This window comes from Takifugu flavidus, chromosome 8, assembly GCF_003711565.1.
Source record: "Takifugu flavidus isolate HTHZ2018 chromosome 8, ASM371156v2, whole genome shotgun sequence".
Taxonomy (NCBI): domain Eukaryota; kingdom Metazoa; phylum Chordata; class Actinopteri; order Tetraodontiformes; family Tetraodontidae; genus Takifugu; species Takifugu flavidus.
Window position 1 is genome coordinate 9,386,204 of NC_079527.1, and position 26,489 is coordinate 9,412,692.

Genomic DNA, 26,489 nt, shown 5'->3' on the forward strand with positions numbered 1-26,489 from the left:
CTAAATTTTATTGCACTACAAGTAAAGATTGCATACGGTCACAGGTTTTAAACCAGTTATGATACTGAATCGACCTCAGTTGCTCCTAAGAGAGGGCAGCAAGAAGGCATATTGTATCTTACCTGAGTATTCTTAGACCTTTGCGCCAGCAGGCTGAACCACACCCAGACTGGAGATTAAGCACCATGACATTACTTCAAAAACAGATTACACTGACTCATGTCTGTGCTGTAAAAAAGCATGCTCTGCAGCCGAGGGCAAAACAAAACAAGCAAAGAACACTATCTGGTATTGACTCATCCCACAACTCCAAAAATGAGCAGTGTAAAGGGTGAGAAGGAGTACTTGAAATATGGTCGGTCGGAGTTATTTAAAAGTATGGTTATGGAGTAAACTTGAATGTAAGTTTAACTACCAAAAATCTATAACCAGACTTGACTAATAATACAATACATTTAATCCATAACCATCTTTCTAGACACTAAATAAGATATGAGGAGTGGCAAGATCATGGATGGCCTTGTATGCAGTAAGATTTCTATTCTGAATTTGACCTGGGGTCAGAGGACTTCCTGGAATGATGGAGTTTTGGTAATGATACGTGCTGCGCAATTGCAGCGCAGTGGAGTGAGATGAACTGTGTCGGAGTGTTGGATTGCAACGTGAGGGTCAAAATCCCTTCCTCTCTTCTTTGTGGTATTGGAAGATAGCAGTCATGGTAGTGAAAACTCACATATGAGCCCAAAGAACATTTGTGAGTGAGAGAACAAGCATGTGTTTGTCTTAAATGCCGCATTAAAATTCTCCCACTTTACTTAGTCTTTACTTTCCTGCAACACTTGGGTATCAGCACCCTCTAGCGGACCAAATGGGAACTTAAATATTGTCCTGAATAATACCGTACCAAATTATTTAAGTTTTTTTTTTAAATATTATTTTTACACGTGTAACAGTCTGTAAATACATAAATGTTTGGAAATAACTTTAATTTTTTCAAATATACTCTGGTAGTATGGTGATGCAAAAATAATTTTAAAAGTGGACACATAACACGACACTGCGATTCTGCAAACAATGTGATTTTTATTGGTACAGCATACAGGCAAAGATTTTATTCACTAAGCACTCAGGACCAAAGGAGTGATGAGACATGGCCAACCAAGGTACAAAGACATGAAAAAAAATTAAAATAATTATAGTAATCTTGGCTGAGCACACAGCAAATAAGGTTATTTAAAACTGAACCAGGCAGCTCTTTCGTTTTAAGTCCTCTTCCACAGGGTTCCTGCCAACGGGAGGGCGTTATGCAGTAAAAATAACATTTACTCTTAAACATGCTGGTAGCCATGTGTTTCTATTCCAGAGTGAAAGAATTAGAAATATCAGATTCTAGTATTATCAAATTAACCACCATGTGGCCTGTACCATACAATTTGCATATATCAATAAAGATATAACCAAAAAGACCCATCTTACGCTGTATGACTGTTAGGGTAAAATATAAAAACATCGCTTCTCTTCACACAAAAAAAATGTTTTCTTCTGCCTTCTTTTGGCTTAAAAGTGTACCATGACAAATGTAGTGTACATGTCCTATACATCAGTGCTCAACAGGTCAAGTTAAGAAGCACTTTCTCCCAGCTCGTGTGGAGGTAGAAATACTGCAAGGCTAAACCCTCTGGTTAAGAAAAATAGTCTGGAGTCAATTATATAAAGATCCTCTGGTGCCACCTAAAAAGTGATGTGTTTTGATTGATTTTGCTTTCAACCCAGAGAGGCAATCTCAAACGTTCTCTCTCTGGTCCACACTGTGTACCGCTGGAGACCTTTCAAACCAAACCGCACCTAGAACAAAACGGCTCCTCTAATAGTTTCGGCATCCTACCAAATATAAATACAATTTTCACATCTTTACACGTAGTGCATTGCTTGATAAGAGGCACAGTCATAGTTTCTGTCACGTGATACTCAGAGTTTTGATTAAAATAAGTGGAAATTCAGACTCATACGATTCTTGAACTAAAATGATATAAAATGAAGGGTAGAGAAAGGAGCCAGTGAGGCAGAGTTACTTGAACATTAAAATGAGCTAATTTCAAACTTATCTCACATCAGTCACACCTGGGATTCAGCTACACGCACAATACTTTTAGGCACATTAGAACGTGATCTAACCACTAAACCGGATTCTGCTTCGTGTGTATTATAACCTTATTTTAAAATAGACGTTTGTGACTGAATGACATCACACACCCACTGATAATCAGGCCAACAGGGATTTCATTTTCAATTTAGTGTCAAAACTTGCGAGACAGGGACGAAGCAGGTGTGACGACAGTGAGACCGTTGGTCTATAGAAACAAGTGTGTTGTCTGTCTGAGCTGAAAGTAGTGTTTATGCTGAATGCATCAAGAGAGTCTCTGCGCACCCAAAGTGCTGCTAGTCGTCAACTAATCGGTATACGTGGTACTGTGCTCCGTGCTCACTTGTGGACACTTCGAACACGAAGGCGATGCAGAGCAGAGTCTCCTGAGTTTCTCTGTTTGACACCACCTGGAGAAGGAAACAACAGGTCAGGATTCAAGAAAACGCACAGCCGTGCATGTCAGGAACCCCCACTCACACATGAAGGTGTGCAGACATGCGTGTACCTGTAGGATGGTGAAGTTCTCTAGCACACTGTTCATCATGTATTTCTCTGGCAGGTGCTTCAGTTTGTGGATGAAGTTGATCATGTATTCACACATGGGAGAACGGTGGATGCGGAACATATACTTTCCTCCTTCCATGCGTGCATATTCAGTCTGAGGCAGAGATGAATGTGGTATTAATGGGAAACAATATGCATAAAATCACAATAAAAGGTGCTCAACTCACCTCAACTTTCTCTACTACTTGTTTGCCAAAGGAGCAGACCTTCGTAGAGACGCTGATGGTGATGTTCTCTGTCCCACTGTACTGGCTGCTCACGCCATAGAAAACATTTGAGCCCTCCTCAGTGTCGCTGCTCAGGTCCGCCTGACACAAGTGCAATAATAGATCTGGGTCAGTTAAGTAAATTATAAAAGAAGTATTGATTTTCTTTCGAATATAAAATTTGCAGGTGGACATGTGTAATAGTTTTCCGATCCTCATGGGACTACACTAATTCTGATCGTCAAAGCAATGGAATCTGTACTAACCCAGAACTTGACCAAGAAGAAGGCGTTGCGCGGCCCTTTTTCATACAGCTCTTTCAGGCCCCCTTTTTTCTCGGAAAACTTGTCGTAAATCTGCCTCACGTCTATGGATTCCAAAAGTGGGTCACTGTAGCTTGGGTTTGATGGGCCAATGTGTACAAAAAGGTGTTTATACTATAAGAAGGAAAGAGAAAAGAAGTAAACACTTTGAGCGGTCTAAAAAATATATTTGGGCGTATATACAGCTTGATGTCCGCACCGTCTCTCTGTCCTTCTGGGTCTCGAGAAATGCAGAGTACTCCATCAAGCGTAGCTTTGATGAGGCGATGGTTCTGTCTTGCCACACGGGAGCCGTTATAGCTGCAGGACGTGGAGGAGACATGGGCTCATAACCTGCCAGACATGCACACAAAGACAACAGCTGAAACGCTGATCCGCTTTTACTCAACGAATGATGAAAAAGTCCAAACCTACTGATAGATGCTGGGTGTGAAGTTGGTAGAGTAGTGTATGGAGGCTGTACAAAGGGCTTGATGCTGACAAAAAAGTAGGAGCAGGAAAAATGAGAACCTGAAAAAGCTTTTAAAGCAGGACTCCTTGTAAATGCCAATGATACTTACTCCTGAGAGTGTCCGGGCTGTCCCGGCATTGGCCCAGGCCAAAACTGAGAAAGAAAACAGCACAAAATATTACTTAAGCATTCACCTAGAGGCTAGTTGGGTGTGTGTTTGAGGGTGTCTCACAACTGCTGGAGGGAATGGAGTCTGGGGTTTCATTACGCTGGCAGAGACAATCTGAGCAGAGGAGAGGTTGGCCACTGTCTGCAGTGCCTTGTCTTTGGATACTTGGTCCTAAAAGAAAAGCACAATCACGTTGCTTCATTCTGAAAATCCCCAAAAGTGAAGCCAGGCGTGTAAAAACCTTCAAGGAAAAGATTGCAAGCCAGCTGATGTATCATACATTGTCATGTATTAAAAGATTATGGGGCATGGCGCGGTTAAAAATCAGGAAAGACAGGACAAAATGCAAAGCAAATACAGGGGTGCCAAAGCAGAGGGTGGCACTAACTGGAGCCATCACCTTACATTTAAAACTAAAAACAAAAAGAAGTAATGTGCAGAGTTCTCTCAAGTCTGGCAGAAGAATTGCATTGTGGACTAGCAAGTACCAGGTCATGTGATGGCAACCACACAGCATAAAGCCTGAAGCAGAAAACTGTAGTTGTAACCAAAACTTACCAAGTTCATGGCCTATGGCAAAGAAGACACACAATGAATTAACTTTAATAAATCGAAAGCAGAGAGAGATGACTGAATTGGTACTCTTTAAGCAACAAGGATAGCACAAGAAAGCACTAGACTGTATACTCGTCTTAAAATGACAGCTAATGACACAGTTGATGCTATCACATGTATCAGCCTGGATCACTCCAGGTCACAGAATGTGGAGTAAGGGTGGAAAATCATTTCACTGCAGGAAATAAAGGCAAATTAAAAGAAAATGAAGAACAGAAGTAATGTTATGGAGAAAACTGGAGTCCTTCATGTCGACAGATTAAAAATGTTCCGATATTCTATGTGTAGGTAAAGTATGCGGCCATGCATGTGCTGAGGAGGCCTTAAGTGGCAACCAAACCTCCAAAACAAATCAGTTCAGAGATAATTGACGAGACTATAATTGTGTAAAACATATTAACATTACTGTCAAGCTTTTTAAAATAAAGCTATTTCCTACCTAGTATTTATATTTCAAAACGTTCCCATGGTAACCCGAAATCTCTGGAGTGGTATTACATAAACGACACATAAATCCTTACCGTTGGATTTAGATATTTAGATTCACAACACAGCTTAGTATAATCATGCTATAACTGAAAACGAACGTGAGGCTTCCAATTAGCCCTGGAATCCGTGAAGTGAGGAATACATCAACAATTGCACACATACTCCTGCAGTTTTATGTACTGTGGCGACACAGAAGAGAAAATATACCAAAGGCTCAGGCAAAGACCTCCTTGGTGATTCAGATGATTAATCTGGATTCAGGCAACCTGAAGCGTGACCCTAGCGTGGTACCATCAGTGAGCATGTGTACCTTGAGCTTAGTCTGGATCTCACGTGACTTTCTCTTGGCCAAGACTTGAATGTGACTAGAGACCTGACAGAAGACAGAACGAAGGAAAGGAAAAGAAAAGAGTGTGTGACTACAGAGAAATGGAGAGTCACTCCAGCGGGAACCCACCTTGATGCTGCTCTGGTATTCTCGTACTCTTTTTCGTGCCAGAACCTGAATGTGACTAGACACCTATAGGGTACATTCACAGCATGATTTGACATATTTCAGACAACCTGTTTAACACAGATACTACATTTAGGCCTGTAAAGTCAGTGCAGAGCTGCTGAATCTCAAATTCAATCACTCAATAATTTAACACTGGGGTCGGTCCTAAAACAGCACTTGTGTACTTGGAACTAAATGAGTTTAAGGTTAAATATCAATACCTATCCTCCCCGGGCTGTAAAGGAAACTTGTATCATGTCATGTTGAATTTTGAGAGGTAGGCAAGAACACTGTATGCTAACGCTGGTTTTCTTCAATGTTTTTCTTCCAGTGCAGAGGTTGTGGCGCATGTGCACATCATCTAGTTAAACTCCGATTAAGGCGTAATCTTGTCGGATCAAACCAATTTCCAGTCCCATTATCTGGGTGTCTTAGGTGGATACGGAGAGCACCAATATCAGTCAGATGAAAGCATTTTCATAGACTTCAGTTGTCCAGATACTGTTTGATTGAGGCAATAATTTGCTTTTTCAAGTGTCACACATAACCTAATGTATGAAATCTTGAAGAAAATGTGCATGAAACATCACATTAAGGAGTTATTAATGCAAATCAGTAAGAATGAGGTGTCCGGTTGTTTTTGGGGTTACCATATATGACATAATGCACATATAACTTGAACAAATTCAAAAAATTTCCAGCACAAAAAAAGACTTCCAGACAGCAACATCTGTCCATACCTGCTTGCGCGTGCGCGTCTTCCCCGTTCTTAGCTTGATGTATCGTGCTATCAGCTCATTTCGACCTAGAATAAAACAGCAATACTTGATGATGTCTGGATAGCATTTGACATTAGCCAGACACTAATATATCAGATCAACACAGCCTAAAGGGAACCAAAGTAAATGTGGATTATTCTATGATATTGTATTGAATTAAGAAAGAAAACTGATACGAGCTGAAAGAACATGGTTGAGTATCGTTACCTTCAAACTCAGTTCGATGTGAAACTGAATGTGACATTAACTTCAGTCTGTTTTGTGTTAAAGAAAATGGAAATCCTCCCAAAAATCCCTCACTTAGGACACTGTGTGTCAAAGCCTTAGTGGCAGAACACCAAAATTAAACAACTGATGGGAATGGAGGGAAAATGTGGTTATTACAGACTGCATGGTCAGCGCAAGCTTTCCCTGCCTCCCCTAAACCACACCAGATGATTCCCTGGCCTCTAATCAGAAGTCTGGAGCAGCTACCATTTGCTGTCCTGCAGAATTAGAGAGGTTAAGAAAAAAGGTGACCAACAGATGCCTCGCAAATGCATTTGGCAGCTGTATAATTTAGTCACACATGTATGCAGTAGCTTTATCAACAGAAAAATCTTCCTTTCTGAGAATGGGTGTGATGCTGAATGTTCAAATCAGGCTGAGTCACATCAAGCTCTGTGGAGTTACCAGAATTCCCCCACATCGACGGAAGAGTCTGAGTCATTCCCAAATCAGGACAATTCCCTGCAGCAAACTCCACAAGCCTTTTCACTCTACCCAGCCCCCGTATCATTTATTTAATGTCTACAAACTCCCCATTCTGATGAAACACAACAAGTAAACAAACACTGAAGTAATACGATTATTTGACAAATAACTACATTAACCTAAAATATCCTTATGTTCACAATATGTATTTGATGCCTGAGTATATCACATAATCATGTAAATGACTGAGTTTTCAGCATAAAGAAGGCTGCTGCGTAGCCACACTCTGTCTCTTCAAGTGAGGCGAACAGCTTAAGAGAAGGGTGAGTAACAGCGCTATCCAAAGAATGAATCAGAGAAATAAAATGTATGCTGATTGTTTCAAGGTTGAACTGTGTGTCACACCTCTGCATATCAGTTTTGGGAAATAAGCAGATCCCAGCTCTGTAGAGGTTGTGACAGAAGAATAAAACCACTTCAGACTGAGCAGAAGAGAGAGAGACTGAGGCACAGATGCAACTTGTTTTCTCCTTGTATTTCCATAAAAAACAGCTTTAAATAACGACTATTCTTATCAGGTAAAGTGTTAGCGGCCACTGAAGTTGGCTGTGGTCATCAACAGTTGTTATTTCAGACGTGTCGTCCTCACCATACATCTTCCCCTCGTCTGAAAGGATGATCTTCCTCCTCCCGCAGGGTGGATAGATGGCCAGAGCTTCCTGAAAGCTCTGCTCAATGTCAGGGCTCCACACTCCTTCGCCATCGAGCCCACGCTCTGCCCCATCTGCCAGCGCCTCGCCATCACCGGCCTCCTCCTGCGCCCCATCGGGGCTGCTACGGCAACTCCACTCCGACGCAATGGTGACGGCTCTGGCAACAGTGCTCCTGGAAGACATTTACGGCATTGATGTTAACAACAGCTGCACATATGCTGCTTTTCCTATTCCTTTCAAATGTGTTCTCAAGGTACACATAAAACAATTATCAATTGTTACCAGTTTATACTGAACATTACATCCAATTACTAACAAAACTCTTTGTAGCAACGTTCTAAACTATGGAGGGAAACTGTTTTCAATATAATTATATATATTCTACCACTTTTAACATACCCATGTTTTCTGGTAATATATTATGACAACTTTTACAGGCTGGTCTCTTTAATTTGTCTTCCACACACAAGATTTATGAATGAGGAGAACAAATTGATATTTGAGCCTGTTACCATGCACATTGTGACAGATTGACAGGTCAGTCATTAACAGATTAACTGTGGCTGCAGAGAACTGAGACAGATGTTCTGGACTCTTCGTGTCCCCACAGTTCACAGAGTGGATTGAGATTCATCTGAAGTTGTTTACAGCTTCTTTGAGTTTGGAGGGTATTAATAGCCGTGGCATTCGGGGTAAAGGAACACACAACAGAATAGCAAAACAGTTCGTAAAGACGTTGGTCTGAGTCAGTGGAGACTGTATTTAAAATGTGATTCCCCAGAAGGAAGCATGAAGGCCTTCGCCTAAACAATAAGACCCGAGCAAAAGTCTGCAGGACCCCTGAAGGAAATTAGACATTCTTCTTTTATTGTCAAGGATCTTTTCCAAAGGCACAGATGCAACATGAAGACAGAGTGTGTGTCATGTTTTCCAGAGTGTAGCTAACATGGTCTCTGGACACACAAGAACCACAGTGTGGTTGCAGAGCTTTTCCTGTCGTGGTGGGCTTATTAGACACACTCTGCAGAAGCCTTTATAGTTTCAAACTCAGCGGATGCATTACTGCCACACTTGTTTGAAGGGCTGGAGGCATCCAAGGCATTTTTGTTTCACTGATTGTATCGCCTAATAACCATCAAGAATCAAAGCCTCAGTGTCCTACAATGCCAAGCCCCTCATATGAACTGCTGGGTCGTCTTTTGTTGTATCCAACCGAAGGTGGCGCCAAGGTTAAAAATAACAGGCAAGCAGCTGTGACATTCTGTGGCTGGCTGACAGGTAATAAGTCTTCGATCATAAAGGAAATACCAGAAACAACCTCATTTGTCTGCAACCGCAATGATCACCTTCCCCATTTTCTCTTTGCTGCAGAGGGAATTCATGGTTCCTCGTGCACGCCCGTTACTCTCGACGGCCCAGAAACAGAGTTGCAGCAATTCTTCAGGGGGTTCCAACTTTGCATGACCGCCTCAGCGTTTACCACACACGTGTCACATTGTTGTTTAAAGTTAAAGCACATGTTGCTTCCCCTGCAGCTGTAATTTAAGTGGATATCCAGGACATTATGTGCCGGTGGTATACCCAATAGTGGTTTCAATATAGTTCAGAGTGGTCAAAAGGTCAGGGGTTTAGAGCCAGTATAGCACTGAGCTAAATAAAGCCATGAGCTCAGCAAACTCTCTGACAAGACACATTGTATGGACCTGCTACTGGTCCGAACGGGGAGACTTTTGATTAGATTTTTCCGAACTCTGGTACTTCTGGTTACCGCCTGAAACTTTCCTCCCATTGGACTAATCTTAGGCGAGCCGTTCAGGTTTGATGCAGTTCTTACCCCACACAAAGCCATCTTTTATTAAAAGACAAAACAAAAAACAAACAAACCCAGAAACAGTCTGATTGTGTAACCGTGAGTGCTGAAGCCGAGTCGGACTGGTCAAAAAACCCCGAGATGAATCGGATTGCAGGAAGGGGAGAGAAATCAAATCACGTCCACTGGTTGATGCGTTTAGCCGAGTGTGAGTTAGCAAAAATCCACAGTTGCAAAGAACGAACATGTAACTCAGATTAAAGGATTTTGGAAACAGACTAATAGCATTATATCGTTCGGGATAAGATGTAAGGGCACGTAAAAGTCCGTATATTCCAGCGAATGGAGCGCAGACAAGTCACTGATAACACAGTCTAGCTGCCTTGCTAACTTGTTAGCCTTGGAGCTAATAATACCTCAACAAAGTCTACACAAAGTCCGCGAAAGACGCGGAAAGTCCGAAGAATACGAGCGGGGATGCCCCAGAGTAAACAGAGGAACTCCCTGTTAAATAGGCCGGTCCCTGAATCAGCAAAGCGACGGCGGGAAAATGCGAAATATGTCAAATATCCCAAAACTTCCAGAGCAACGCGGAGCGGAGCAGCTGCTGCAGCGTGAAAGTTGGTGCACACAACAAAGAAGAGAGTGAGCGGACACTCACCTCACAATGGCCGTCCTGCCCCGCCGACGCTCCGCTCGCTGCACACCGCTTCTGCCGGGGGGCTTCTCCCCGAAACGCGAGCGATTCCTGGGCAAAACGGGGTCGTTTGGCTGGTGGGGTGGGCCGGGGTGGGGGGGCAGGAAAAAAAAGGGACACAAAAGTGTGAGTTCGGGTCAAAACGAACGCGCGGAGGAAAACGCACAGAGGCGTGGCGACGAAAACACGCGCACACGCAAAAGTTTTGTGGCTCGAGCGCAAACCCCGCCCTCCACGCAGAACTCTTGTGCGGTGGGAGAAACGCAGCAAAAAGCTCTTTATTTTTAACACTATAGCTTTGAGTTTGAGCCGTGTGTATTATTATTGTTAATAATAATCGAAATCCCAAATAAAACCCAAAGTAATTAACAATCCAAACAGTTTTAAAATGAACTTTTCAAAGGAAACACAAAAGAATAAGTTGGTGTTTACTTTAGAAAATACATTTCTAAATCAGTTCAAACTTTCAGCTGCAGGCTTAATCTGTGTCAACGTGGATAGTCACAATTCACAAAAATGCTGTTTAGGATTTTAGTTGTGTTTTATGATGGGAAAATGTCTGACAAACAAACCAGTCATTCTTGGAAAACGAATAAGAAAATCCTAGAAGTTAAAATGGCATATTTTAAAAGTAATTATGATCTCCAGTGCAAAGTCGGTCTGGTGTCCAATATTACAGCCATCTTAGATTGTAGCAAGCTGTATTTTAAGCTTTTGTTGAAGTTCAACACACCAGTATCCACATGTCTGGAGGTCTGGGATTAAGAGGGGAGAAATATTAATCCCTTATAAAACATATGCAATTAAATGTAGTAGATCATGAAGTAGGGCCTGTTCCATGACAAATCCTAAAAGGTTTTAGCTGCTAAACCCTTCAAGCTGTAATTCAGTGAGAGTCAGTTTCAGTCATTCCCAAAATAGAGGTTAAAGTAACAATTGCAAGCAGCTTGTTTTATAAAAGTAATAGTGGTTATGTGAGGGAGGGAGGACCAGATTACCAAAAATAAATCCAGCAGTGCATTATTTTGCCAAAGAGGGCCTGATATAATTGCGTAACACTAGTTCAGAAAGTATTACTCTTCCCCATAGATGTAAGATGGAGAACAGTCATGCAAACAACACTTTCACTGTGGAGTACTAAAAAAATGGTATTGTCCCAGGGTGGTATGCAATGAGACTAAGAAAACCCTCAATTCTGCAGCTTTCTTTACTATAATATGTCACGGAACACACTGGAAGCATTTGCTGTGAGTCTCACCAGCATAAGCAAATCTTATCTTCTGACTAAATAAATTATGTTGGATAAAACTGAGCGGCACTGATACAAACTGACACAGCATCTTATTAATTGTGAGAATGGTTGCCAAGAGAGGTCATATAAGGGGAAAAACTTGACCGCTGCAATTCCAACTATGACCGCCAGGGGAACTTTTTAGACCAGCTGCATCAATAATTAAGGCGCACTTTGATAATTAAAAAAAAAGCCTTTATTGTGTTTATTTTGTGAAGATCGTTTAATCAACTGTACCTCAAACTAAGTTCAAATAAACAAGACCTATAAGCTTTTACTTAAAAAAAACTTGACATCTTTCGAAGAATTATTAATCAATGATTTTATTTAACGTACTAGACTTGCAGTTGTACTGATGTGTGCATGTTTTCCCAACACAAAGTGAAATATTCCACAAACCTCTACATTTTCAACAAATTTAATCAGTTGAAATAACTTTTCAGCAACACCTTTACAGACAATTACCACTAGATGTCGCCTTTACATTTACATTTTTTCAACGCTTCGTTAATCCGCTATTAAACAGATAACAAAAATAAAGAGACAATCGTTTATGCTACTTTGTATGGACACGTGTGAGCAGATGTTTATTGCGGCTTTGTCTTCCCCAGACTTTTAATTCTTCATTTTACGAGCAACTAGTGTCTGTCTACGAATCAATTTAATTCAGACAGAAAACCCGCAAAATCTGCTCCTACATAAATTTATAAAATCCAACAAGGCCTATATCCGATTGGGAGAACTCTCTTTATCCTTCAGCACCGCATAAATCATCTAGGTGAGAAAGATTGCTCCTGGTCTCTGTTTCTGATGCTTTTTCGTATAGCTTTTTAAGGTTTTACCAAATTGAAATGGCTAATGCTATGTCAACTTTGACTAGTAGTCAAACAACGAGTCGCTATTTATAACTCCGTTTTTAAACGAATAATACCTCAGTGGAAAATTGTACTGCACTTATGTGAATTTAGCTGATAGTTATACATGTAATTAGGGGAAATCACAGGCGATCCAAAGTATATGAATTAATTAGTACTTTGGATCAGGCCCGATTGAGTAAAAGTGCTGGTTCTGGTCAATAAAATTGGCCTGAGAAGAAGACCTGAACAGAACTATGTTGTTAAGAACTCCTGTTTTAACCTCTTCTCTTATGCTACTATACTGCCCCAACATGACACTTTTATATTTACTTAAGAAAAAAGAAACCATTGTAATGTGGATAAAAGGAGAAGAATGGAATGCTGACTTATTTCATTCACTGCGTGATTGGATGCATAATTCAAATGACTAACCTATAGATATTAAACTATATGGGTGTTTAAGCAGACTGTTAACAGAAATATGTCCCACGTTTTTGTGTTCAGGCCAATCGTAGGAACCTGAGGATTTGTCAGCGGTGCTTCGAGCTTGAAGGCAGTGGTAATATTTGGCTTTTAAAAGCTCTCCTGTAAATCTTTTGACGCATGCCTGAATAACAAGAGACAGTGTCCTCATGTGAACTGGGTGTGAGCACCAAAACACACTGTTATCAGATTAAACTGTCACAGTTGTTTAAAAGCTGGTTAGTGGGGGTGGTGGGGGTCCTCCTGCAATCATTCCTCGCCTTTGACTACAGATCTGATGTAAAAACGCTTTTCTGCTGCTCAGCCTAAGCCGTGAGGCAGTGACACAAACTTCTTTCCTGTGTGTGTGCGGGTGATTAAAATGGTGGCACTGCGTTCCGAGGACTTCTGTGCGCTGCAGTCTGGCTGTGACTATATTTGTCCTCCCCTCCTTCTCTCTTTTCTCTTGCAGGGGACAGGAGAGTCAAGAGCTGGACGGCTGCCAAAAGAGGCCGGCCCGCCGCGCAGCTGAAACTTTTACAAGCCAAGCAGGAAGAGACGCGGGGAGCGATCCAAGAAGGAAAGGAGTGGAGAAAAAAAGTGAGAGATCATTTTGAACTCCATTTTTTATTCCGCCTGTTTCTGTTTCCTCTCATGTCCCTTGTTGAAGACCGGCCGTATTTGCCCGCCTTCGTTGGCAGGGGGTAACTGTGGGGTTGGACGACCATACTGCCTGGAGGACTGGGAGGGGGTGGGTGGAGGGGGGCATCGGGTTCAGAGAGTTCAGCTGAGGAGAGAAATAAATGCATAAACAACAAAGAAGACATGACGTCAGGTGGAGGGGCTGTCCAACGTGCTGGCTGGGTCTGCGCCTCCATGGAAGAACCGGATTGTACACACATGCGTGTGCGCCAGTCTGTGTACAGTATGAATGTGCGCCGCTCTATTGTCCCATCTTTGAGAAAAGACCCGTGGGGAGTTTAAGCAAAGCAGCTGGACTTTGTTTCTTTGGTGAGTGTCTAAAGGGTGGGAGGACCCTGCAGGAACACGTGCGTGCATGTGTGTGTGTGTGTGTGTGGGTTTGGCTGCTTCACAGAAGCTGCAACAAGGTTTAACAATTACTCATCAAAATGCAGTTTGAGTGGGCAGAAAAAGCACAGACTTTTGAACTTAAAATCACGAAGCTGCCTCGTTTTTTTAATTATAGATTTTATTTCAAATCTGCAGTTTAAAAATGACATCAGCCCAGACTTGGGCTGTGATTGGTTGGCTCGGCTCGGGATACCCGCTCAAAAGCCAGCGATTGGTCTGCCGGTAGACTGCGAGAGAAGGTCAGCCGTTTATGAACGGACGTATCTTCCTTTGATTAATGTCCGAGGTCATCGCGAGGCGACCGATAATCAAGATCTGCTTTGGTGTTCCGTCGTCCAGCTGGTGTGAGGACAGTGGACAGGAGACCGGGGAGAGATGCCAACGACAAGGGAGAAAAAAAAGCAACACTTTAAGATGCCCAGCCTCGTCATCGTTGATTCATTTTTAGTGGAACTCGCTCAAACCCCTCCCACCTGAGGTGGGGGGGGGCAGTTATGATCGTCTTGAAGGAAGACGATAAGTTGATAGAAGGAGAAAAGGAGGCAGGCAAAAGACGCGGGGGGAGCTTTTGGCCCATCGTTTTGATTGCTGGAAGCCGGCTGAGGATTTTTAGCGCGCCTGCCTATTGAGCTGAAGAGGCATGACAGACATTTCTGGATGTGTCATTCTCACCAGTTGCTGCGGGACAGTATGTGCAGTAAGTACGATGCACGGCGAGCTGTGTGCTTTTGTCTCTACGACCAGACTTGCAGTCCAACAAGCTTCTTCGGAGGTTCCGCCTCGACTGTTTCTTCTCTTTCTTTCACTAATTCTTGTATATCGCACACTCTTTCTTAACTCTTTTTCCTTGACTCCTCCCATTTCTGTTCCCCCTCTCTCTACAGCACGTCCCTCCCTTCCTCTTTCTGTCTGCACACCCCTTCCTTCTCCTCCTCCTCCTCCTCCCCTCCCGTTTCTCCCCTTCGCTCTTGGCAGTGGTGCCAAAGTGGGCTGGCGGACAGAGGCAAACACAGCACAGGGCAGAGCAGAGGGCGATCCAAAGGCTGGCCAATTGATTATGTGTGTGTTTGCAGTCTAACGCGCCCTCCTGCCCGCCTGCTCCTGCCCGCCTGCCCCTGCGCTTAGTTCCCTTTCGGTCACATGTCACCGCGAGCAACGCGACCGCTTGTGAGTGTTTTGCGGAGATTTTCCGTGTTGTTTCGGTACCTTTTGCTTGTGTGTGTTTTTGTGCGGTTCGAGTGAAACGTCCTCCTGTCACCCCGTGCACGGACAGGCGCACTCACGCCAGTAGGAGGGGATTGTGGGAAGGGGGTGTAGATCTCGGAGGGTGTGCTCTACTCTCTTTTCCCTTCTTCCCGCCATCACGGCCCTCTTCTCCTCCAGTCGTTCGGCCCAGCCCGCCGCTCACGTACAGACTCCAGGTATTTCTCGTTTTTAATCCTGCATCACCTCTTCCTGTCTGTCTCAGTGCCCTGTAATCTTTCTCCTCCGGACCGCTTTGCCCTCCTGCCCCTACCCCGTTCCGGCCTTCCTTCTTTAAATGTGTCCGTCGTTGTCGATTGCCACGCTGCACGTTGCACGCCGCCATTTTGGTTTATTGGATATAACAGGAGTAACTTTTCGGTTCATCAGAGGGATTCGGCTCTCTGCTGACCATCTCTCTCCTGCTTCCATGATTTGTTTCTCTCTGTGCCCCAGCACCCTTCTTCCGCTCCCCTCTCTGCTTCAGGACAGCAGGCTCTGACAGGGCGCTGAACCATCTTCCTGTGGCTTTCTGTGGGGAACAGGTGTCTGGTAGAAAACTAGCTGGCCTTCCCCCCCCTTCTCACTTCTCCTAAAGGGTCGTCCGTGGCAGAGAGGTGCTGTCGTCCTCAGGTCAGTACAGTAGGGCCGACTGTCCGGCGTTGAAGAGCAGCGCCCACACGACAGATGAGACAATCGCCCGCTTTCTTAGCGCCCACAGCCCTTATTTTAGCTAATGCAGGGGTAATATTTGCCTGTTATCTCATTTGTTTTGTATGGAGGTTGCACTTTGTGCTCTGCAGGTTCACACAAAGTCGCGTGTATGTGCAGCGGTTTAATCTTTTTCTAATCAGGATAAGTTTGCACTTGAGATGAAACTGACAAGCCCCCAGGCAGACAGGTAATTGGAGGTTAGTATGCGAAAATTGTTCGGAAATCTGACACTGCTGCGTTCACAGTACCCCTTATTACGCACATTTATCGTCGTGTGTTAAAACTACAAACAACAGGCTCGAGGCAGCATTATGGCTGAATTCTATGAACTACATCAATTTTGTGTCAAGTATTTGTATATATTTGAAAGGGCACTGAGAGCAAAATCCAGTTTGGGTAAGATGGCGCCTTCGTGCCACGTGTTGCAGTATGGGCAGAGCCTTTTTACATATTTTGCTCCTCGCAGTTTTGTGGGTTATACTACTTTTAATTCCTGTGCTTTCAAATTTCCCAGCTCCCCGCACAGAGCGGATTTTATTATTTCGAAGAGTGCACCACCAGAAACGAGTTTCGTAGTGATACCAACCTACTGTTGATGCCAAAATGAAGAAGCTCGAGAAAAACAGAGAACAAAGGTTACAGAGACAGAAAGAGGTAGAGCGGGAGTGGGAGAGTGCTTTCCCCGCCCCTCTCTTATCCTCAGATGAACTTATCGTGTTGCCTCATAATGCTTCTGAGTCAGGCTAACTTCCTGCATTCAGCCTCAACATGTCTGATTGGTCGATATCTTGGCTGACCGGCTGCTCTTTTTGCACAGCAGCAACAGGAAGTTTGTCTCTCATACAGGAAGCTGCAGCTGTTTTGTCCTGACACACACCACTTTGTGCTCTTGCACATGTATTTGCTGTTATGCGCACGCTAATGCTGACATCTGGCTGTGCGGGTGTGCATACGCCAGGTGTGAACCTGCGTGTTGCCCACTCCGTGTGGCATTCCTGCTCTGACATGTGGGCGTGAAGCAACACGCCACGCCAGGCATCCGAGCGATCAGAAACATTTGAAACCATGGTAACCACGCATCTTTTAAGCGCATTAGCAAAAGCATGGGCAAAAAATGAAGAAGAGGAGAGCAGCTAGAGTGGATGAAGAGGACCAAAACCTTTCATGTTCTTCAGGAGGAGGCTATAGAACAAAAACAGGCTGGTTGGATTCTGTTTTTGTGGTATTGGATCTAATATCTTGCAATCTTCGAAGTAAAATCTAAAAAGTGTTGGTTTATAATGAAAAAATCCTATCTTTATTGATTGAGTGTAATTTTAAATGGTTGTTGGGCACTGACATACTCAACACAATAGCTTCCTTATACTCCTGTCCGATCTGGGTCATACTATCTTTTCATCAAACACGTCACCCGTCATGTTTACCTAGCTCGTATGACTGTCAGGCCAATATTTGCATGCGGCCCTCTGTTTTGCAAAACAAAGGAGGCGATGTCTGCGATAACTGAGAGGACTCGACATAACTTCATTTAATTTCTCTGCAAAATATGACGGGCTAGACTGAGCCTAATTTGTACTGGGCTTTTGTTGTGCTTAAATACAAGCATATGGCGCCGTAATTCGCTCTAGACGTGGGCAACGTGTGTTTGAGCAGGGTTACAGAACAGCAGATTGGGCTTGATGCCAAGCGGGAGCAGAGGAAGCCGGGCGCTCCTTCGTCCTTTAATGCGGGAAACAAACCAGCAGGTGTTGTAGAATTATCACCCTTCTCCGTCATGAGCTCAGACATCGAAAACCCCCAAAATGTTTCCCATCAATTCAGATGGGACAGGAGTTAAACAAGAGATCCGCGTACATCATTTTAACAGTGATCTTCATGCCAACTCCGGCTCCCCCAGCACTCCTCCTCTTCCTCCATCATCACCACCTCCTTCCTCCCTCATTGAAATTCTGCCTGGCATACAGACGCTGCCCATTGTTGGCACCGAGCTTAGGGAGGGAGAGCGAGAGAGAGAGACTACACCAGAACCAGCGCCGTTCATCTTGTGCCCCGTCCATTGTGTCTGCCAAGCATTCATTCAGTCTCGTGGACCAGGGGACCAGGAAATCCAATAGGTATTTCCCTGTCTCTGCTTCCTGCGAAAAAAAAAAAAAACCTGCGGCAGTTCGGAGATCTGTTGGCAGTCGGAGGTGCTGTGTGTGTGCGTGTGTGTGTGTGTGTGTGTGTTCAGGGATTTGCTGATTAATTTATGTGTTTATGTTGTTTGTGTTGGGTGAAGAAGAAATGCGACAAATCCTTCCATCCCCTGTCAGAGCAGGAGGAGCAGTGAAGGCCTGTTAGTTCCAGGGTGTTTGTCCTTCAGGGACTCGTGGTTTGTTAAAAATGGCTCACAAGTTCCTGCTTTTTGGATGTTTTGCCTGTAATTTAATTTTAGGCAGCAGTTTTGACTTTGTGTATTTGTTAAAGAGGAAAACTTCACGATTGTATTGTTTTTGGTTGTGATTCTGACATTTTTATGAAAGTTACAAATGTTGTTTATACGTCCACCACACTTATTATAATCAATACGCTCTAATTGATGCCATGAGGCTGTGGAACATCTGTGTCTGTCAGCCAAATTTATATAAACCTAAACAAAATCAACATAAACTTAACCTCCCAAAAGGCCTTACACTTAGAGGCAATTCCTTTCAACACTGCTGCTGCAAAAGGCTTTGCTTCAACATTTTCATTCGACAACTGACTGCTTTTCACGCAAACACACACACACACACACACACACTACTGACAGAAGTTTGTTAAAAGTTAAATTTCTATAATTGTTGGCTGTTCTGTAGGATAAAAGACACTTCTTCATTTTTTGGTTTTCTGTGGTTTAGTCGTCCTCTAAACACGAGTTTGTTCAGGGATTTTTTTGGCTGTGGATACAAACAGTTCTGATTTTACTTTCTCTACTGCTGGAGCCAGACTAATCTCTTAGTATTACCCTAGTTAATACTAACCGGTTGATGAGCCAGACCAAGTCTCAGGATTTGTGGCTGCTTGTTAATTTATGCAGACAGCGTAGCTCCTCACTTCTCTCTGAGGCCCCGGTCTGGCATTTAGTCTGGCACTTATTAACTCTTCTGTCACTGTTGGCGCACTGGCCCATCCCAACCTTTATCGCTGCAGAGTTGAACACTTTCAGTTTGTGCACACTGTTCTTTAGCACCTTTGTCAGAGAAGAAGCACAGTCTGCTTGTCTGTTTTCACACGATACAAGAACATTGCTGTTTCTCTGACTTTGCAGCTGGGCTCTAATTTTAAGGAGTCGAGTGTTGTCTGAAACTGCACCTTGTTTTTTTTTTTTTTTACAGTGCTTGGCACAACAGCTGCTTTCTCTTTATCCCGATGGAACAGCTTTAGAAAGAAAAAAAGCCAAAAGGCAAAAGATGTTATAGCGTTCTGAAGCGGACCTAAAATGGCCGAAGTGCTAACGCCATTTTGTGCTTCCTTCTTTTCTTTTGGGGGCAGAATCCCAGCGTACAATCAGAGGCAGCTGGTGGATGTCATATTTGCGGGCATCTGTACGCTGTACCTTCGCGTGAGGAGCGGCAGGCAGCCTACACAGGGATAGCCCGCTGGAATGAGCTCAGTTTTTGGCAAAAAAACGGAAACAAATTCCTGGCACAGAATCGAGCAGCTTTTTGTTTTTTTCTTCGTTCGATCACATGCTAGAGTCCGAGGAAGCCAGTGAGTTGTTTGTTGGGCTTTTGCACATGATTGTGCGCTTAATTTCCCATTTATGCTCACCACTGACGATTCATCTGTGGTTTGTTTTCCCTGGCATTATTTTTTTTAACCGATCAGAATGCTCAGTCTGATCTCACAGGGTCTCTTTTGATCAGAAGTGATTACCGTCCCTCCAAATCTTGGCAGTTCACGTTGTGTAGTTGTGAAGCACTCGCAGTTTTTTTTAAATTTACTTTTTATTAATATGCTGTGTTTCTGAACAGTTTGCTGGAACAAGAGTAATGGACACAGAGGAAAATGTGAAATAGCTATCTTTTCTTTACAGGAAGTGGAAATGAACATTTGGTTAAAGGAATTCAAACATACTCTCAAATATCACAATCAAACCACATTTACTGTAGTTGATTTAGATGACTTTTTCTTTCTTTTTGTACCCTTACAGGGGAGGAACCTTTGCTGGCTGTTGATGCAGAAGCAGCGTGGATGCTGTCCTTGGGGTTGAGGTAGTAGATTGAATAGTTGTGGGGTTGTGTGACCTCTTTGTGAGATAACTATACAATCTACTGTCTTTCCTAAGGAGACAGCTGAGTCACCCACTGTCGCCTTCAGATGGAGAACCACACGTCCAACAAAAACATTAGTTTGCAGCAGCCTATTGTAATAGAATATTCTTGATTTCCCTCTCTTGTCAGAGCAGGTGATTTGTTTAATGTTCGGAGAATTGATGCAAACCTGTTTTGGATACGGGCCCTCTCAGGGTGAGGTAGTAGGTTGTATAGTTTGGTGGGTGGGATTGCCCGCTCAGGTGATAACTATACAGTCTATTGCCTTCCTTGAGGAGCTCACTGTGCACTTCTGAACAATCGACACAGGCCAAGGATTGCATGGCTTCCTCTTCTGTCCTTATGGAAATGTGAGAAAATTATACACTGCCAAGAGGTTAGTGTTTTAGTGCACCAGTGTTGAATAAAAGTAACAGCTCATTTTAATAAAGTTATGCTTCCATTAAATTAGTTGCCTCCAAGACAGTGAATGAAATCTAATTTTCTTTTGACGTTTGTTGAACTAGATTGCCGCCTAGTGGTCGCCAACGGGACAGTACGGAGCTTTAGTGTTTGCAGGGACATTATTATTTAACCAGGTAAAAGACTCATTGAGATTAAAATCTCTCTTTTTCAAGAGCGACCTGGCCACGAAGGCAGCGAAATGAAACAAACAGCACAGCACCCTCGCGTTTACCCTGTGTATTTGTGTTGTCGGTTTTAATTATTGGTTCACATATTAATACACCCTAATGATCCTAATGATGCGGCACTCCTCTGTGATCTTTGCACGTGGCAACAACGGAGGAACAAATGCATACATATGTGACTAGGGGCCTTTTGTGAGTTTATTATAAACAAAATAACTATTTTTTGTTATTATACAGGAGGAGGAATAATGAATTTTGGCATTAAATGTAGAGGAGTAGCTGTTTCAACCACTCACATGTCCATTAAAGAATTTACAATACACGGTTAATAAAATCACACTGAGAAATCTATAGTGTATATTGACAGGAGCCATAACTTCAAAACATTCCATTATTTAAATGAAATACTGTTTGTCCCACTGTATTTATTATACCACAATGAGAGATGCTATAATAAACACATTTAAATTAATTAAAGTCCTATTTTATAATAGCAGTTCATCGGACCAAATTATTTTAGATTTGAGTGTAAACTGTGAGGTGATGGCGCTTTCACCGTAGCTGCTGCTAAATTAGCACTTCTACCCCCCCTGAACTACACTAATGATCGTGCATATTTTAAAGCACAAAACAGCCATCCTGTACTGGTGGTGACACTTTTCTATCTGGCTTTATTTATTTCATGCATTTAATTAATTTTTTAATGCATTTTTTATTTGTGTTTTTATTGTTTATTTTAGGTGAATAAAGATATTCAGAGCAGTGTTTAAATCAATACAAAATCCAGCAAGTACAAAGTTCATCATTCCATGATCTGATCCATGAGTAAAATATATAAAATTACAGAAAAACCTTTTAGTAATGAAGAGGATAAATTAAGAAAACGTTGCTTTTGGCTTGTTAATTATTCAATAAATATACCTCCAATAAAATAAATAATTCTACAATTAAAGTTGAAATACTGACTTCTTTACAGCCCTTCAGCAAAAAGACTTTGCAGAAAATATTTTCCCACCAAAATCCTGCAGAAGGCTTGGGTTCAGTATCGTTCAACAATAATAAAAACAATTAAACATGCAAGAACCAAATACCAGACTTACCTGTGAAGTGCATTGGTGATAGAAGAGGTCAGAGGTCAGGTCAGCACCTCATAGCTCAGTCTCCTGAGACACCTACAAACACCAAGGCTACAGGCTGCAGACATCGACTGAGGGTTCAGTCCACCAAAGAACATCTCACGTCACTGAAGATGAAGAGAAAAAGACAAAGAAGCCAGGAGGTTCTACACCCTAAACAACTCTCATCAGCAGGAGGGTCCCCCCATGTGAGCGTGGTCCTGCTCATGCTGCTTTCTTCCTATTAAAGAGAGTTTTCCCTTGCCACTGTGGCCTGTTGGGGGGGGGGGGGGGGGGGGGGGTGTAGGCTCCGGGTTTCTGGAAAGCTACTAGAGACAAATGTGATTGTGACATTGTGTAAATCAAGATGAATTGAATTTGCTGTGTTTCCTTGAATCCTGGTGACCTCCACAGTGAGTTAGAAACTCATTTTTAGAAATTAATATTAAACATCCTGAAATCTTTAGGGGTCTTTATGTTGACTGTGGTGTGGTGGGAGGTGTTTTTTTTATAGCATAGCATAGCATAGCATAGCATAGCATAGCATAGCATAGCATAGATAGATAGAAAGATAGATAGATAGATAGATAGATAGATAGATAGAGATAGATAGATAGATAGATAGATAGATAGACAAAGTAAAAAAACAAGATCAAAGTTAAGCAACTCTGTTTATTTTAAACGTTGAAAATATTCTTGTATTGACTGGAAATCTGCACTACAGAATCACAAATACAAAAACACATGATTAAAAGTCTACTTATAAAGTAGATGATCAGTAGCTATCTACTAATAATAATCTTTTAGATCTCCATGGTCTACCTTCCAGTGCTGTTCACACCGAAACAGTATTTCCGCCACTGGCTTTGCAAATACTCAGTATTCATAAGTGATTTTCCCAGAATATCCTTATATTGATGTACATACACGCCATCGTGGTTCAGGTTTATAGGCCTTGTAGGCCTCTGAGCGTCTTCTCATCAAACCGGTAGGTCAGTTTCCTCTTCACCTTCTGAATCTCACCGGTGCGGGAGTAGTTTCTCAGCGCCCGTGCCATTTTCTGGTAAGTCATGGTCTTGCGATTGCCTTTGCGCCGCCCCCACAGCTGAGCCAGTTGCTCTTTATTTTGGGAGGAGAACTGAAATGTGCCGGCGGACGACTGGACCCACCAGATGCAGCTCCGCATCGATGGGGTCTGGAGCATCTCAAACAGGAACTGGAACAAACGCTCCTTCCTCTTTCCTGCCACAGAGGAAGGGGATACACTGAGAACACTGAACAAACAATATTTGGTGTGTGTGTCTGTCTGTGTGCTAACGTGTGCTGTTAATATGTGGAAGTCGGAGATGCACACAGGCGTGTACCTGAAAGCGGAACCAGAGGTGTGGAGTCTCCATCCTTTCTGTCCCCTCTGTCTGATGATGGTGACGGGGAATCTTGGTATTCTTGGTACTGGGAGCTGCTGGACTGGGAATCTGAGTCTGTGTAAGCCGGCTTCTCGTAGGCATAAGCAACATGATTCTGAAACAGAAACGCAAATAGCGTGACAAACCTACAGCCGGTGGTGCCTGTGCTTTCACGCTTGTTTGGTTGAACTCACCCACTGCTTGTCAGGCTGACTGGACCATTCAGGACGAAGAGCTCCATCTTCATACTCCTCGTGTGGAGCGTGGGAGCCACAGTGCCACCTGTATGGATGCTGGCCCGACCAGCTGTTCACTGCAGGACACACACCAGACCAAATGCATGAGCGTGAATCTTCATCACGCCATCCGTTCATTCCCAGCCGGGCTAACCTGTGATCCTGGTGCTCTGGTAGGAATGTGCCAGCTGCCCCATGTTTGTTGGAGGAGACGAGGGCACGTGTGCAGGCGGGACCTCCAGCGAGTGCTCCTGCAGGTATTCCTCGATGACGTCCAGGTCCACGTCAGGACAAGACGAGGGCGGCGCGCAGCTCCAGGCCCCCCGGTCCGAGTTCAGCCTGACCTCGGTGACGTAAGCCATCTGACGGACACACAGAGCAGGTTTCCCATCATCACCGGCAGCGATGTTCAACAACAATGCTCACTGACAACACACATTGATTCTTTCTGCGGAGGCCGTCGATTTCCATACCGACCCGGAGCGACAGTCCAGGCTTTTATGGTACGCGTGTTTGCGGAAATGAGCTGCGAGGATGGAGTTCATCCTAGTTTGACTGGCAAATTTATGCAAGTGTTTGCACCTTCACCAATAACAAGCGACATTCAGGTAACTGTGGCATGTGGCGCCGCTGCTTTTCTTACCAACAATAATAAAAAGAAAAAACATCCTTCACGCACAGCTCAAACTGTCGCCATGGGCACAAAGGTTCTGTTTTAAAGCACTTATTAACTCAGGCTTTAAGCTGTGTAAATATAATCCTAATGGCCGATTTAATGAAAAGTTTGAAAAACAACCAAACAAGTGCACAAGACTCACCGTTTCCATTTCTGCCAACATGTTTCTCTGAAAACACAAAAACAGTGTCACGAATCAAAACTCAGCACTGCAGGGCCGTGCGAAGAGAGAAGTGAAAGAGGAGCATCACATTCGATGTGCAGACAGCGCTGGACAATCACGGGACGACAGACACGCCAACGGGTGAGAGCGAGCGGAGCCACGCACCTGTTGAACCGGGAGATCCGTCCTGTTTCTGCCTAATTAATATCCGAGGGCGATAAACGGAGGCGAGCACGTGAACGCGCACCTGAATGATGCCGCCCCAGGATGTCACCTCTGTTATAGGTCTGCACCTTTATGGCCCGGCCTCCTGGGACATGTGGGTGTGGCCTTCAGCAGAGTCTCAATCTGGCTTTTTATTGGACTTTTTGTCTCTTGAAGCTCTTTCAAGCTGTTTCATAGATTTTCTTCTGATTCAGATTTTATTCCATTTTGGCTTTCTGTGGTTTGTTTTGCTTTACAAACATGCCTTTGTGCTTAAAATAAGCTTGAGGAAATATGTGAATGATGGACAATGTATTAAATAAACTGCCATTCTCCGATTGCACATGGTTGTGATAGCAACCACAAGGTTCTGAACTATAAGAGTGGTTCTGGTTGGCTTTCTCACCATTAACTTTGCCGGGCTGTATAGCTGACTCATTGATTATCTGAGCCATAATCAGATTTTTGCTCTGGACGATGGGTGGACTCGCCGATTACTCACTGAGTAAAAGTACACAAGGGAGTCGCGCTGCCTGATTGCATCATCGCCAAGAATGTGCATTCATTGTTTACTTCTGCCATGTTTGAGCCATTTTGCCTCGCGTGAGACTGTGTTCTGCTTTGCTGTGTGTATGTGTGTGTGTGTGTGTGCACTTCAGATGGAGATTCCACTGTACTTCTGGCAGTGCAGTGTGTGTGTGTGAGCGGGTGGGTGTGTTTAGACAGTGTGTGTAGATGCTGGACTCCCCCACTGGTTTTCCAGATCTGAGATATTTGGACTCGAAGCTGAGCTGGTCCCAAAGTAAAGTCAAAACTGAAGCGTGTATTCAAACAAGTTAGAACAAAAGATTGGAATCAGAACCAGAGGTTTCTCACTTTCTAGTCTAACCAAATATTTTGGGAACTGTTGGGTGACCACATGACAGCTGCAAAATTTGTAATTACTGACAAATGTTCGGTTAATCTGGTAATCGCAATAAAACACCAGCCAATACTATTCAACATAAAGCCTCTCATCTGGATTTATGGTCCGATCGGCATCAGAATAAAAGCCACGGCAGCAACCTGTGACCTCTGTGGACTGATGATATATGAGTATATATATGAGTATATAACGGGTGGTCTGTATTTACACACCCTGTGTTTTATTCCGAGGCTGTCGTGTAAACACGATAAAGAGAAAGTCAAATTGATTGGTCCTTAACTTTACAATGTGTCAGGGATTAGTGAAATTCATCACGCTGAAATATTGTCAGACTGTAAACCCGATCTGGTGCCCATCGGAACTCATTAAAGTTCCTGGAATGATTTTGGTGCTTGGCATATCCAGAATTGTCTATTTCTTGCATTTCTATCAAGACTGCAACTTTAAACGTGTACAAGCTGGTTCCCATCAGAGCTACGCATGTGTAAAAGTCAGACAAGTGCTCAGTGAGGCAGCTGTACAAATAATGCCAGTGATTTCCAGGAGTGTGACTAGCTCACCACCTGGAATACTGCACTATTTATGAACTTCTCCCTCCCTCCCTCCCTCCCTCCCTCCCTCTCTCTCTCTCTCACACACACACACACCACACACACACACACACACACACACACACACACACAGAGGCTGTTTGTATTTTTACAAACAGGCAGCCAGACAGAACCTGTTTAACAAGCTGAACATATCGCTTCTGAGAAATCCGCTGAGCGTTTGCAGCAGTTGCCCCAGACATACATTTGTTAACTGGGTCCTGTGTGTGAAGCCGATGGAAACGAGCGTAACTATAAAGAAAGGACCCCCGAAATGAAACTCAGCATCGCAGATGACTGGTTTCTGAACCCTCACGGTTCTGACAGCGGTGACGCAAACGTGTCACTTCCATGTTTGCATCACTGCGCACTGATCTGAACCCTGTCAAACGCATTTTGTTCACATTAATAAAGAATAATACAAGTAGGAAAACATCAGTA

At 43.4% G+C, this 26,489-nt stretch overlaps 2 protein-coding genes and 1 long non-coding RNA gene across 7 annotated transcripts; 1 reads left to right on the plus strand and 2 right to left on the minus strand.

Annotated features, from left to right (window-relative positions):
* Window positions 1-1,063: 1,063 nt before the first annotated feature.
* On the minus strand, window positions 1,064-10,288 carry tead3a (TEA domain family member 3 a; the record flags this gene model as incomplete). Its single annotated transcript, XM_057040112.1, has 14 exons — window positions 1,064-2,553; window positions 2,652-2,804; window positions 2,878-3,018; window positions 3,183-3,353; window positions 3,439-3,572; window positions 3,654-3,715; window positions 3,800-3,843; window positions 3,923-4,030; window positions 4,418-4,429; window positions 5,274-5,336; window positions 5,421-5,483; window positions 6,200-6,264; window positions 7,581-7,816; window positions 10,116-10,288. Coding segments are annotated over 14 exons (1,539 nt in total), but the record flags the coding sequence as incomplete, so codon positions are not given.
* A 3,897-nt stretch (window positions 10,289-14,185) lies between these two features.
* LOC130530618 (uncharacterized) lies at window positions 14,186-20,565 on the plus strand. Of its 3 annotated transcripts, none has more exons than XR_008951878.1 (5): window positions 14,186-14,550; window positions 14,738-15,274; window positions 15,552-15,728; window positions 19,984-20,044; window positions 20,119-20,565. It is a non-coding gene; the product is annotated as an uncharacterized LOC130530618 (long non-coding RNA). The 3 variants fall into 3 exon arrangements; XR_008951880.1 differs by having other exon boundaries at window positions 14,205-14,550; window positions 15,127-15,274; XR_008951879.1 differs by lacking the exon at window positions 14,186-14,550 and having other exon boundaries at window positions 14,801-15,020; window positions 15,127-15,274.
* A 1,935-nt stretch (window positions 20,566-22,500) lies between these two features.
* LOC130530608 (transcription factor Spi-B) lies at window positions 22,501-26,031 on the minus strand. Of its 3 annotated transcripts, none has more exons than XM_057041929.1 (6): window positions 24,418-26,031; window positions 24,309-24,335; window positions 23,645-23,852; window positions 23,449-23,567; window positions 23,213-23,369; window positions 22,501-23,090 (listed from the first exon to the last, which is right to left on the minus strand). In XM_057041929.1, the coding sequence occupies exons 2-6, from the start codon at window positions 24,327-24,329 to the stop codon at window positions 22,795-22,797; spliced, it is 801 nt and encodes a 266-aa protein (XP_056897909.1). In that variant the 5' UTR covers window positions 24,330-24,335; window positions 24,418-26,031; the 3' UTR covers window positions 22,501-22,794. The 3 variants fall into 3 exon arrangements, with proteins under 3 accessions (XP_056897909.1, XP_056897908.1, XP_056897910.1); XM_057041928.1 differs by having other exon boundaries at window positions 24,495-26,030; XM_057041930.1 differs by lacking the exon at window positions 24,309-24,335 and having other exon boundaries at window positions 24,495-26,031.
* Window positions 26,032-26,489: the final 458 nt, after the last annotated feature.

Bases quoted from the DNA above. Each gene is read 5' to 3' on its own strand.
- LOC130530608 (XM_057041929.1), bottom strand. From the start codon at position 24,329: ATGTTGGCAGAAATGGAAACG. The intron at 23,370-23,448 runs GTGAGTTCAACC...TTTCTGTTTCAG, and splicing joins GTCAGCCTGACAAGCAGTGG to AATCATGTTGCTTATGCCTA. The intron at 23,091-23,212 runs GTACACGCCTGT...CCTCTGTGGCAG, and splicing joins ACCTCTGGTTCCGCTTTCAG to GAAAGAGGAAGGAGCGTTTG.